Raw genomic sequence first — 12,925 nt, 5'->3', positions numbered from 1 at the left:
TGCAAGCGACCACCAACATGCAGCAATCCGTCATCTGCCAGGAAGGGCGAAAGTCGGTAAATGGGAGAGCTGGCAGGAATCGCCTTCCCCTGCCTCAATGTCTCAATCTCACGAGGAAAGCTATCCGCCTGCACCAGACGAAACAGCATCACTCTCGCACTCGCGAGCTCGTCAGAAGTGAGATCGGATTCAGCACATCGATCGTGACGGCGAGCGTTACGTACAAACCTCGCCATCCACCCGATGACACGGGTGGCCTTAGAAAACGACCCGAATCTTGTCACATCCAGACAGGACGACCGCCCATCACCGGCTGACTCATCACCTGTTGGGCCCACCAGAAGGCCTGCTTCCTGAGAGCAGACCTCGCCTGGTGCACTGAGCGTCTCAGTAGTCGCCGTCTCATCTGCGGCGTCAGCTGCGGCCACTGAAGGGTCTTCCTCGGCAGGGCCTACGTCAGAGTCAGTGAGGCCGAGAGCCGAAGGCACCGTCTCAGCACCCGCATCAGGAGGCTGCGTGAGCCACTGTGGCCCCTGGAACCAGATCGATGTCATCAGCGCCTCCGCAAGAACACCCCGAGTGGTCAGATCTGACGGGTTGTCACTACTCCGACAGTGGAACCAGGACTCCACACTCGTCAGATCCTGGATCTCTCGCACCCGATTCGCCACGAATTGTTTCCACCGCTGTGGGCGCCCTCTGATCCAGCCCAGAGCTATCATGGAATCGCTCCAGCAAACACAGCGAGTGTCTGCAGGCAAATGCAGAGCCTTGCGAACATGCTGGATCAGGCGAGCTGCCATCACACAGCCCAGCAGCTCGAGCCGCGGAAGAGTCAACCGCTTCAGGGGTGCCACACGTCCCTTCGACATCACTAGGGACACCGAAAACGTACCGTCAGACTGCAGGACTCTGATGTATACGGCTGCGCCGTACGCCTTAGGAGAGGCATCAGCAAAGACATGCAGCTCCTTGACATCCGATGAGGTCCAGTCGGCGGCAGTTCCAGCTGTGAAGCAGCGGGGAACCTTCACCCGCTCGAGAAGCTGACAGTCAGCCATCCATCTGCAGAACAGTTCAGAACAGTCAGCTGGCAGGGGATCGTCCCAATCCAGCCTTTTCTCCCACAACTCCTGGAAGAGACACTTGGCAACCATGGAAAAGGGTGTCAGAAACCCAAGCGGGTCGAACATCCTCGCTATCAGGCTCAGCACCAGACGCTTTGTCGGCACCACACCGTCAGGAAGACGCTGGCCGACAAACGAGAACGTGTCATCATCCGGGCGCCATGTGACGCCTAACACCTTGACACTCTCATCAACAGACCCACCCTCCAGCTCACTGAACCGGACTGTGGAGTTGGAGCGGCACTTCGCAAGCTCCATGCTGGCAGCCTTCATGACTGAGGTCGCCTCGCGCAGCATCTCCTGCGCCTTCACCTCGCTGTCGGAGCCAGAGAGCCAGTCATCAACGTAGAAGTTCTCTCTCATTTCACATATGAGAGGGGACTGCTCATACTGCGACAGATGGTGCTGTATCGTGGCATTCAACAGGAAGGGACTGCACCCCAGACCGAAGGTGACCCTTTCAAAGCGCATCACTCTGACCTGACCATTCCTATCCCACAGGAATCGGTGCACATCCCGATCCTTCTCAGCCAGCCGGATCTGCAGGAAGGCTTTCACAATGTCAGCAGAGATGCCGAACTTCCATCTCCTGAAGCGCAGCAGAACATCCAGCACATTGGGGGTCAGCGGAGGCCCGATCTCTACACAGTCATTCAGAGACAGACCATTGGAGCCTTTCGCTGAAGCGTCGAAAACGGGACGCACCTTGGTGGTGGTGCTCCCTGCTTTAACCACTGGCCTGTGGGGCAGGTAAAAGACAGGATTGTCAGTCGCCATCTCCTCTGGGGGAACCTCATGAATCACCCCCTGCTCCTCCATATCCTGGAGGACAGCATCATACTTGCCCTTCAGACCAGGATCTCTGTTCAGTTTACGAGAGAGGCTGGCCAGGCGCGACTCAGCGACGCCACGGTTATCCTGTAGGAGGGACACTGACCCATCCTTCCGCCACGGTAGTTCAACCTCATATCTACCATCATCACACTGGCGGACACTGTCTGTGAACTCGGTTAGTACACTGGACTCAGCACAGGGACTGTCATCAATACCAAAGCCCTCCAGTGACCACAAGTTCCTCAGCGACCCAGGCACATCAGTGACTGTCAGCAGTTGACAGGTAGGAATTCCTCGCCCAGTGACACCAGAAGACCCTTCAGCCAGGCCAGACAGTACCCAACCAAATGCCGTCTCCTGAGCTACTAGTCCCTCTGGGCTCCTGATCAGCCCTGTTCTCACCAAAGACCAGTAGCAGTCCTGACCAATCAAGATGTCGATCTGGAGTGGGGTCTCAGCCGAGAAGTCGTCAGCCATCTCCACGTGTCGGAAGGACTGAAGGAGATGCGCCTCCACAGTTGGACGCATCAGAGGAGCACTGATCACGGGCACCTCCACAGCCTGGATCCTTTGCAGTACAGGCACAGACAGATTGGCACCAGTCAGTTCAAGCTCATACATGTTACATACACCACTCGACTTTCCACCCCCAAAGGCAGCATAGGTCATTTCAACAGTACCCTTCCACTGACCAGACACCTTCTTCATCAGCCGCTCAGAGACATAGGTCCGGTCAGAGCCAGAGTCAAATATCAGCTGAGCCTTCACAGGCCCAGACTCAGACATGACATCAACAGTGGCAGTTGGTAAGAATGTACACTTCCCACCGGTGTTACATGACAGGGACATCCCTGGCGGAGGACTGGGGCCCATCCCAGGGTAGGGTCCCACCCCTGACCCCTCCCTTCTAGTACCTCCTCCGCCAAAACCCACACTGGGTGCAGGGTTGGTCACACAGGACGCACCCTGGGAGGGACTGGGGCCCACAAACCCTACCCCTGAACCCACTCCCCCAACAGCCACACTGGCAGCAGGTTTTGCATCCACATCATCAGAGTTCTCCAGTTGCAGACAGCATGTCACATGGTGTCTCCCCTTACACTGTGCACACCTGGCTTTACACGTTCGAGCACTGTGCCTTGACCCCAGACAAGCAAAACAGAGTCCACTTACTTTGACTTGTTGGAACCTGTCTCTGCGTCTGAGCATCAGCCAGTCTGGGCACCTATCTGTTCGATGCTGACGCTGGCAGAAGCCGCAGCAGGCCACTGCCTCCCTGGTGGGAGCAGCCAGGGCAGCTGCAGCAGGTTGACGGAGGCTGTGATCCCTCGAGCTCCTTGAAGATGAGCCGGTGGCAGGAGCAGCTGGGCCACGAGCCTCAGGAGCTTGCCGAGATGACCTTCTTGGAGTCGCGCCTGTCCCAGAGAGGGCAGGAACAGCAGCTGGTACACCCGCCAGCTCCATACAATGTCCAGATCTCTCACGACGACTTATTTCATCATTCAGGAAGGTCAGCAGGTGTGTAAGATCCCCTTCTTTCCCTTCAGAGGTTCTCGCCCATTCGAGCCGCACCTCTTCTGGTAGCTTGGAGAGCACTAGAGGTGTTAGCACCACCCCATACCTGTCCCTGTCTACACCGAGAGACTCCAGGCTACGAATGTGAGCCATTAGGGAGTCCTGGAGGGCACCAAGGTCACCGCCCTCAGGATTCAGCAGCCCCTGCACATGATGAAAGATCTGCTTCTCGGGCCGCCCATACCTTTGCTTCAAAATCTCGACAGCTGCAGCATAGCTTGATGCAGCCACTTTCAGTCCTGCTACTGAGCGAGCTGCTTCGCCTTTCAGCAGAGCTCTAAGGTAAGAGAACTTTTGCACCTCAGGTAGTGCAGACTGATTGACGCATGCATCAAACGACTCCCAAAAATAGAGCCACTTGTCCACCCGCCCATCGAAATCAGGCAGGTCCAGTTTTGGCAGCTTCACCTTTGCGGCCTGAGTTCCATCACTCTCACTTGCAGCTTCAGCATCAGAAACTGCCAGGCTGAGACGCGTTTGATGCCTAATCTGCTCATCGCGGAAGAGGCCAGATTTCTCAATGTCATCATAGAGGCTATCCTCATCTATCACTGCCTCAACAGCTGTCTGCGCAATGTCAAACGCATCCAACCTCTTGCCGAACTCTGTGAGCGCACTAGACGCTTCCAGCCGCCACTCAGACTTCCTGTTTTCAGCTGGAACAGAAAGCAGATCCTGCAGCTTCTTACCAGCACGGGTAAGCCACCCTTTAGCTGCCTTTCTTGCTCTTTCCTCAGACATCGTGATTGACCTTGGCTGTGACCTTTCCAACCAAATCCTCGGGTTTCACGGCACCAAAATGTCGGGGAATCAGAGTCAGCAAGGCCCGAGCACGTAAAAAGATTTGGAGGAAACAGCCGGTCTATTCATCACTCATCCAAACATATTCTGCTTCAAACATCAAGCACACTGAGGACCAAAACATCATCGGTCCGCCATGATCCTTCCTCCTGGCCCTCGTCACCAATCTGTCCTTCCAGCTAATGCGCCGCTACTGCCCTACCGCGCCGCCATCGTACTGAAACAGCACCACTAAATACATGTAAAATACGCAACACGGCCCATAATGACCACCCTGACCGCAGGCGGCGGCGGTCGGGCCGGGCGTGCCCCTATCACGGCGGCTCTGGCCGCGGTCGGCGGTCCGGACAACGACAGGTCCCCCGGGACACGGACAGCTCCTCCCCCGGCCTGTTCTGTCCCTACTCTACTGTCGGAAATCCATCTCAGAGCGAGTAGGGCGGGTCCCAGTGGTGATGTCTTACAGCGTCATTTGTAGACCTCCTGAGGTCGTCTGGAGGACGAAGTCGGAAGGTTGTCGAGCTCAAAATCGCGCAGGGCATTGTAACTCTCTACTTACGAGGATTTACACACAGATTACGAAGCAGCGTTACGTTCTCAGATTCCTCCTGCAGCCTTTATGCACTCAGAGCTCCCTGGCACTGCACATAAGCGCTCCCAATCCCATCGCTACATGCACGATGTTCCTGGAATCCCTGAGCAGTGAGCACCCCTGCAGCCCCGCAGTGCAGTGGATCCTTCCAGAGGTGGTGCGCACCTCAGGGAAGCGGCGGCCGCCCTCCCACGGCCTCGGGAGGTCGCCGGCGGCCGGAGAGCGGGATTACTCATCTGGGGCGTGCCTGTCGGCGTGCCGCGGCGCTGAGCTGAGCGCACACAGCGGCGCGGGACGCGCCGGCTCGGCGGCCGGTGAGACCTGACGGCGCGGAGGATAGGGCAGCTTAGCCGGGATCGCGACATTCGAGCCGTGATGTGAGGGACCGCGGCCGTCCCGGCTCTCAGCCTCCCAGGGTACGGGAACGGTCCCCTGATGACGTACTGAGTGCCGGGTCTTCCATGGCGGCAGGCACACGTAGAGTTCGTTACTCTTATAGCCACCAAAGTGGCCAAGTCACGGAGGTCAGACTGTACGAGAACTGGCTGTGTGGGTGACTAAGCCCGTAGAGGTGCGACCTTCCGCCACCTACACCAAATCACATCAGCAGGACACGTCATGGGGAAACTGTCGTAAGACATACCGGGTAGCGGCCCTTGGATGCGTCGCTATGCGATGCAGGCGCCGGAACGCGGTGAGTCACCCGTACACTGATCCTGTCGCCTCTCAGAGCATCGCCATACGGCCGCTCTGTCTGGAGATCGGGCTCACGTCCTTGTAGTTGTGACATTTGGACTGAGCATTGATCCGGAATTTTTATCCTCATGGGAACTGCTTTCTCTGTGACCATTTTTTTCGGCCACGGTGCGGCCGGCCGTCGGCCGCTGCACTGAGGTGGTCGCTGGATTCCGGTTTGGAGGCCGTGCATTCGTAATCCGTTGGTCCCGCTAGACATCGATAGTTCACTGACTTTTGCTTTCTCTGGACTTCGTTTCCCATGGCTCGTCCCATCCCGCAACATTTTTTTTCAAAGCATGCACAGCAAGCATCTGTACTCGCTGTGAATTCGTTCTAAGTCTAGTGAAATGATGCACGATAGCATTTTTATCGGTCGTTTTAGTGTCTGCTGTGAATACCAGGTGCGGCAGGAGCCAGTCGTCTGTACCCTGGGAACAAACGGTGCCGACCTTCTCCACTGCCCTCAGTGTCTGTGGCACCTGGCCTCTGACCGAGCCCTCTCTCACCCCGAGTTCGCTTCACGATCATTCCTCGAATCCTATAAGTCCTCGCAGAATTCAATATTGCCCCATGGAGCGCCTCGCCTCTCTCCTGATTTGAGTCATTCGACACACCTGACTCAGCCTACAGACTCCCTGACTCGTCCCCGACTCCGCCCCGGAATAGGCGCGCGCGCGTAAAGACACAGGAATCCGGTGTCCCGCGGCGCCTTCGGGACGTATGCGCGATCACCGCGGCCGCTCCGGTGTCGATTTGAATAGCTATGCCGCGCCCGGCGGGTGGCGCGACTTACACACACCGGGGCCGTCTCCGAGCTGCCCCTGGATAGACGGATGCCCCCGGCTGGTCTAGGAGCTTGAATGACGGCCGTTTGGGCGGGCTGACGTTGGCTGGCGTTAGGCGAATCTGGTGGAACCAGAGTGGCCTGACGGCGAGCACGGATGTTTCTCGGATATTAGAAAAGCCCTCGGTTCTCAGCATTGTTGTAATGTGCCGTGAACACAACCAGACGTTTTCGGCGCTCCAGCTCGGCCGACTGCGATGATGTGCGGTTTTGGAGCGCACGCGTCCGCGGTGGTCCGTGCCACGCGTGGTAACAGGTCGACCAACACCACTGGAGCCCGTGCCGTGTCTGGGTCCGTGGGGAGCCCCTGGTTACCAGAGCTGCTCGTCCGGTGCAGGTCACCTTTACGAGCTCACGTGCGACGACAGACGCGACCGCTCGAAATACTCCACCGGGCGCGTGCCAGCCCAAATTTGTTACATAAAAGAGCGGTTTGAGACAATTGGCGGCGGCTGCTCTCGTGACTGCAAAGGCCGCGCGGAATGCCGGTGACCCGGTGTAATTGTCTGTTGTCAAGCGTCGCTGGATCAGTCTGCACAAACAACCGTGCAGTGTCCGGCGGAGTGACTCGTGTCGCACTCTGCGGCCGCGTGCTTCGTCAGTTTGGAGCGCTTTCAATCCGTGTTTAAACGGGCGGCGCACGAACGAGCATACAAAAAGCTGTCGACGCTTTTTGAGTGGCCGCCTATTGTGGACACAGTGGTGTCAGGAGCGGCCGAGTGTTGTCTCACGTGCTGCTCGTTTCTGCTGAGGTGACGTTGCAGTGTGATGGAGTGGCCACTTTTGCACGGAGCTGGCCGCCCACCGAGGTCCGCTCCGCGCCGGGGTGCGGAGAGGATGGTGTCAGCCGGTCGACGCGAGCTCGGGTCGATCGGAGTCCCCTGTCGCCGCCAGCTGCTCCTCCAGCTATAACGGGCCGACAAATCATAGGTGTGCGGCTGCGCGCGGTTCAGGAGCGGGCGGTCCGCCCTCCTTCCATCTTTCGGCCCCTCCCCAGTCCCTCCCGGCCCCTCCCCGGCCCGCCCGGTCGACTCCCGTGTCAGCCGGGCAGTGCGCCTCTCCAATCACATCCGTCTCTCGCCAGTGGCTCGGGGGCGGCACAGCTCTCTGCCTATGATGGACTGCGAGTCGTGGCCTAAGCAGCCGCCGGCTCACACCACGGCGGCCGGGCCCAACTTGGCGCCTTCTCAGACGCCTTGAGCCGCCCGAGCCGCCCCGAGCCGTCTCTAGACCCCAAGAGCTTCTGTGGAGCTGCCTTAGAGCTGCCGCAAAGCTGCCAGTGGCTGCCACCGTCAGAATGACGAATGATCCCGTAACTTAGCCTCGGGCAATTTCTGGAGACGGTAGGACGGCTTTAGTGGCGGTGGCGGCGGCGCTGTGTCCCGTGCGAATTATTCATGACTGCGAGTCACCGGGAGACGCGGGAGGAGGTGGTGGGAACTGGCGGAGCTGTCACGATTGTCTCCGGGTGGCGGAGAGGGCTGTGACGGTTGTGAGAGAGGACCGTCCCCGGTGCGAGTGTCGGCGCTCCGCCGCGGCAGGGGCAGTGCTTCTGTCTCGGGGTGTTATTTCGGTATAGGCGAGACGCGCCGCGGGTCACACTCAGACCTGTCATCTTGGTGTGCGGGGCCGCTGTTCGCTGTCAGCTGCCCTTACCGCGCGCGGCCCGCCGAGGTGTCAGCCAGAGTCAGTGTCAGCAGGGGTGTCACATAGGGTCAGTGTTCAGCAGAGGTGTCACATGGAGTCAGGATCCGCCGGGAGGGCATTCCGGGGCGGCGTCATACCGATCTGAAGATCATCTGTTTGTAGTTCAGGAGCTGTTCTGGGGTTGTTGGGTATACGTTTATGTTCTGGGAAGTGCACGGCTGGCGGCAGGGTCCCTCTGAAGTCGCCGTCTGGGGGCGGAGACCTGTCTCCTGCTGATCGGGGGACGCCACCGGTCCTTCCCGGCCGTCTGAGCCGCGCCATAAGTCTCACGGTCTGCGCCACATTTGGTCACCTCGCTGCATATGTTTATCGCCGCCTGGGAGCCGCGCCGATCGCCGTATCCGTATTCTGGACCGCGGCGGTCGGTCGGCCCCTTTTGTGTCTGCACGGTTCCACGCCAGCAGCCCACGGTAACGACTCTGTCCCGTTTCAGGTGCACCTGTACTTCTGCGCACTGCCAGAGGACAAGGTGCCCTACGTCAACTCGGTGGGCGAGAAGTACCGTGTGAAGCAGCTCATCACGCAGCTCCCGCCGCACGATAATGAGGTGAGAACTGTCGCCGGGTGGTGACCGGTACCGGTCACCACTCGTCACCACACCGACGCCGCAGAACCACCGGCCCAGGTCGGCACTAAGGCTGATAGCTCCCAAGTCCCATTAGGCCGCCGGTTTGCTCGGTGGCGGCTCGCAGCGTTCCTGTCGCGTTCCGTACGCGGTTCTGCCCTGTTCGGTGTTATCCTGCGGACTCCAGCGGCGCTGCGGAATGTTTCGTACGCGGCATATCACTGGGCGGCGCGAATCGTCGCGGAATTTCGGTGTCGCGGCGTCCCCTGCCCCGTCCCGCCGCCCGCCCCTCCCCGCCGGACTGTGTCGTCTGTGATGGAGTCAGCGTCGTGGAATCACGCGGAAAGCGTGCTGCATTGTTCGCTGTGCAAACACAAACGTCTTAGCGCTCTCTGGCGTGCTGTGTAGCTGTCTAGCGTTCATGTGTGAGCCGCGGAGCGGGAGGAACTGCCGACCGGCCGGCCGCGCGGCGCCGCACTCGGCCGTTTTATAGCCGGTTTTCCTGTGTTCAATGCGCCATAAAGCCGCCTGTTAATTGTCACAGCAGACAAAGCGTTTAGCTGGTCAGTTGGTCACTCACCGAAGCGTGAGCGGACTAGGGAGTACGGGGGCGGCGCCGCGGCGCGGCCTCCATGACGGCTGTGGGTTTTGTGAGAGGGCGCGGAGTCGGCCGCTGCGTGTCGGGGACGTGTGAGAGCTGCCGCCCGCGCTCGCTCACATTCTCTCTCGGGCCGTATCGAGGTCGGACGGTCAGTCGCCGAGTGTGGCCGCCGCCGCGCGATTGCCCGGCCAAATGGGCCGAGCTCGCGCGCGGCTGCCCGGCGCTGTTTGCGTGACGGCCGCCCGGAGCGGCGCGTAATACCGCAGTCGACCCGGAACGGCGGCCCGCTCTCACCGAAACGGCCCGTGATCAGCCGTGCCAATGGCAAATCACTTCATCGGCAAGATGGCGACCTTGGAGGTCACGACTCACGGCCACGCTGACGTATCGGATTTTGTTTGGTTTCTTTTTCCTTGTGCACCGACATGCTCCCTCATTAATATGCCGATATTTTGGTGTCGTTAAGCTGTGAATCATGTGTCCAGGGGTCGTTAAGAGGTCGTATTGGGCAAGCTTTTTGAGAACGGCTAACAAGCTGAGCACGTCATCATATTTGTCGGTAGCCCGCTCATGCTGCGGAGGGTCGTGTTCGAACCGCTCATTATACATAGACCGGTGGCTGAATACTCGTACAGGACAGGTGACGGCCAGGTTGCAGCAGGATGTGACATGGCACGATAGACCCGGACAAGAGGTCAGACAGGGACCGGACGAATTAACTGTGCACGAGTCAGACATAGGACACCTAGTGGGGAGGAGTGGGAGGCCCCGACAGTCACGCCTGACTGTCGGGGCCGACAGCCGTCCAGGACCAGCCCGCCGCCGCGCCGAACGGAACCGGTTCAGACGAATACTGCGTGTTCGGATGGTATCGGCGCGTCAGAACACGACCGGGACGTGCCGGACCGGCCGGGCGGGCGACACGGGCCGGCCACGGCGGGCGACACGGGCCGGCCACGGCAGGCGACACGGGTCGGCCACGGCAGGCGACACGGGTCGGCCACGGCACGAGGCGGGAGGACTGCAGAGGTCGACACGGACCGGCCGCGGCGTGCGAGCCGGCCGCGGGGCGAGGCGGGAGGACTGCATGCAGGTCTACGGGCTCTGCTGGGGAACGTTGTATTCGGCTAGGCTCGGTATACGGGCAGGCGGGTCCGGCCTGTTGCCATCCTCCCCCCGCCATAGGACACACACAGCCAGGGCCCGGTGCGAGGCGCGGAGGGACTGTCCGACCGCGCGGGCAGCATATTCGCCGAGCGCACAGCCAGGGTGGCACCAGGCGGGGAGGGCCCGCCACACTCGCGGCCCGGCATCGGATCTCTAAACACGGGCCACTCAGTGGGCCCAGTGTGGGGTCCACTCCAGCCCACCAGACTAGTGTGAGCCGTGCTTTATATGGCCGCATTGGCGGAGCCGCTGTAACACGCTAAGAGGTGTTCACGCCGAGCGTACAAGGCTTATCAAGGCCATAAGGAGAGCGCCGCTCGTGCCCGGCCTGAATAAGCGCCGCGGCGGCACAGGTGTCTGTCTGGTCGCGTGGTTGTCATAAGGCGGCGCCTGGGCGTTATGTGTCACTGGTTGATGTCTGTGTCTGCCCAGTGTAGGCCGTCGGGACGGTGCTATAGGTGCCGCTCCCCGATCCTCGACGGACCTTGTGGGCCGTGGGGTGCTTTCATAAATGACGTCTTCACTGACGGTGTAATCTCGACCACGGGATAATCACTCGCGTACGCTCGAAAGGGCCTTTCACAGCTTCCACAGAGTTATGCGAAATAGGAGATTACCTAAATGCAAATGAATGTCAGCTCAATAGAGAGCTCAGTGACGGCTTATCAAATAGGACTAATTTTAGGCCAAGCTCAGATCGACTCCCTCAATCAGCCCACAGTAGGTTTTGGATTAGGCAATATGAAGTCGCTGATCTTTGATGTGTGGACCTGTAGTGTTTCCGTCACCAAGGTGCTCTACATAGTGCTCGCAATACATAGCCGGTGTGTCACCCGGTTAACTCACGTTTGTCTGTGTGTCGCCAGGTGCAGTACTGTCATAGTCTCTCAGGAGACGAGAACTAACTCCCGTTTGTATGTCTGTGTGTCTCCAGGTGCGGTACTGTAACAGTCTCTCCGAGGACGAGAAGCGGGAGCTGCGGCTGTTCTCTGCTCAGCGTAAACGGGAGGCGCTGGGCCGCGGGACGGCCCGCCAGCTGCCGCCCACCCTGCAGACGCCGGTTCACTGCGCCAGCGTGAGTAACGCGGCTCCTAATCCTGACACAACTCCTGACACAGCTCTAGTTTTGAGACTACTCCTGACACAGCTCTTAGTCCTGACACAACTGACACAGCTCCTAATCCTGACACTAACCTCTGACACGGCCCGCCAACTGCCGCTCACTCTGCAGACGCCGGTCTACTGCGCCAATGGGAGTAACGCGGCTCCTGACACAGCTCCTGACACAGCTCCTGACACCCTGACACGGCCCCTGACTCAGCTCCCCAGCCGAGCTCCTGATCGTCAGCACCATCTCTATCCGATACCCTCCCGTCCCCGGACCAGCCTGTGCACCGGCGAGAGCCGGGCCGGCACTTGTTTGTTGGCTGTGGAGCGGGCTTTAATCCGGCAATCGATATGTATGTAATTCAGGTAGTAATGGCCGCCGCTGTGGCGTGTTTATGCGCCCGGAGATTTATGCTACACCGGTGTTTGTTCATGGCGCCGAGTACCGTTGGCGGACGAGCATTAGTGTCAGCGGCTGATTGTGGGTGCCGTTTTGCACTTCTCGCAGATAGATGATCGGGTTTGGTAGCTTGTTCGGATCTTCATAAATAATTGGCTATTGGAACTTCTCTCGGACTTATGCCGTATGACGAGCTGCCGGCACGGGCTACCCTTTCGCTCCCGCTGCCGGTCGCTGTGACTGACCTGTGACTCGGTGTTCCGTCACTGGCCCGTGACTCATTGTTCCCTATCTTACCTATAACTGACCCGCCCCTGTGTCTGCTCCCGGCAGTGTTCGGAGCCGTTCTCTGGCGCCGATATGTGCGTTCAGGCGTCCCGCGCCGGGCCGAACGTCTCGTGGCACCCGGCCTGCTTCACGTGCTGCGTGTGCCGCGAGCTGCTCGTCGACATGATCTACTTCTTCAAGGAGGGCCGCATGTTCTGCGGCCGCCACCACGCCGAGAGCCTGAAGCCGCGCTGCGCCGCCTGTGACGAGGTGAGGAAAGTTGGAGTCTGTCCTCCGCGACCCCGTCCTTCGGGAGTCGGTCCTCCGGGAGGCGCTCCTCCGGGAGCCCGTCCTCCGGGAGCCCGTCCTCCGGGAGGTCCTGCTCTGAGGCCCGCATCAGATACGGAGGCCTTGCGTGCGCGCTCGAGCGGTTTCTCTTATCCTCGATGTCATGCGTTTGATTGTCTGATGGATTTTCACACGTCGCGTGTCAAACTACACATGTCCTTGGTGAGATTTTCCGCGGGATAAGTACGAGGGCCGCATTTCTGACTATATACGCTTTTTAGCCACATGTACCTGATCTTGTCCTTCGCTCGT

General features: G+C 59.5%; 1 protein-coding gene across 1 annotated transcript in view; it reads left to right on the top strand.

Annotated features, from left to right (window-relative positions):
• Positions 1-12,925, top strand: part of LOC122391228 (protein prickle-like) — a 43,265-nt gene that overhangs the window by 26,964 nt on the left and 3,376 nt on the right. The window contains exons 3-5 of the mRNA XM_043384942.1: positions 8,652-8,765; positions 11,486-11,626; positions 12,392-12,595. Coding sequence (XP_043240877.1) covers positions 8,652-8,765; positions 11,486-11,626; positions 12,392-12,595 — 459 coding nt within the window. The remainder of the gene's footprint in view (positions 1-8,651; positions 8,766-11,485; positions 11,627-12,391; positions 12,596-12,925) is intronic.

Source organism: Amphibalanus amphitrite, unplaced genomic scaffold (genome assembly GCF_019059575.1).
Source record: "Amphibalanus amphitrite isolate SeventyFive unplaced genomic scaffold, NRLGWU_Aamphi_draft 000021F_arrow, whole genome shotgun sequence".
Classification (NCBI taxonomy): domain Eukaryota; kingdom Metazoa; phylum Arthropoda; class Thecostraca; order Balanomorpha; family Balanidae; genus Amphibalanus; species Amphibalanus amphitrite.
The sequence above is the reverse complement of the archived record's forward strand: the minus strand, read 5'-3'. Positions and strand labels throughout refer to the sequence as shown.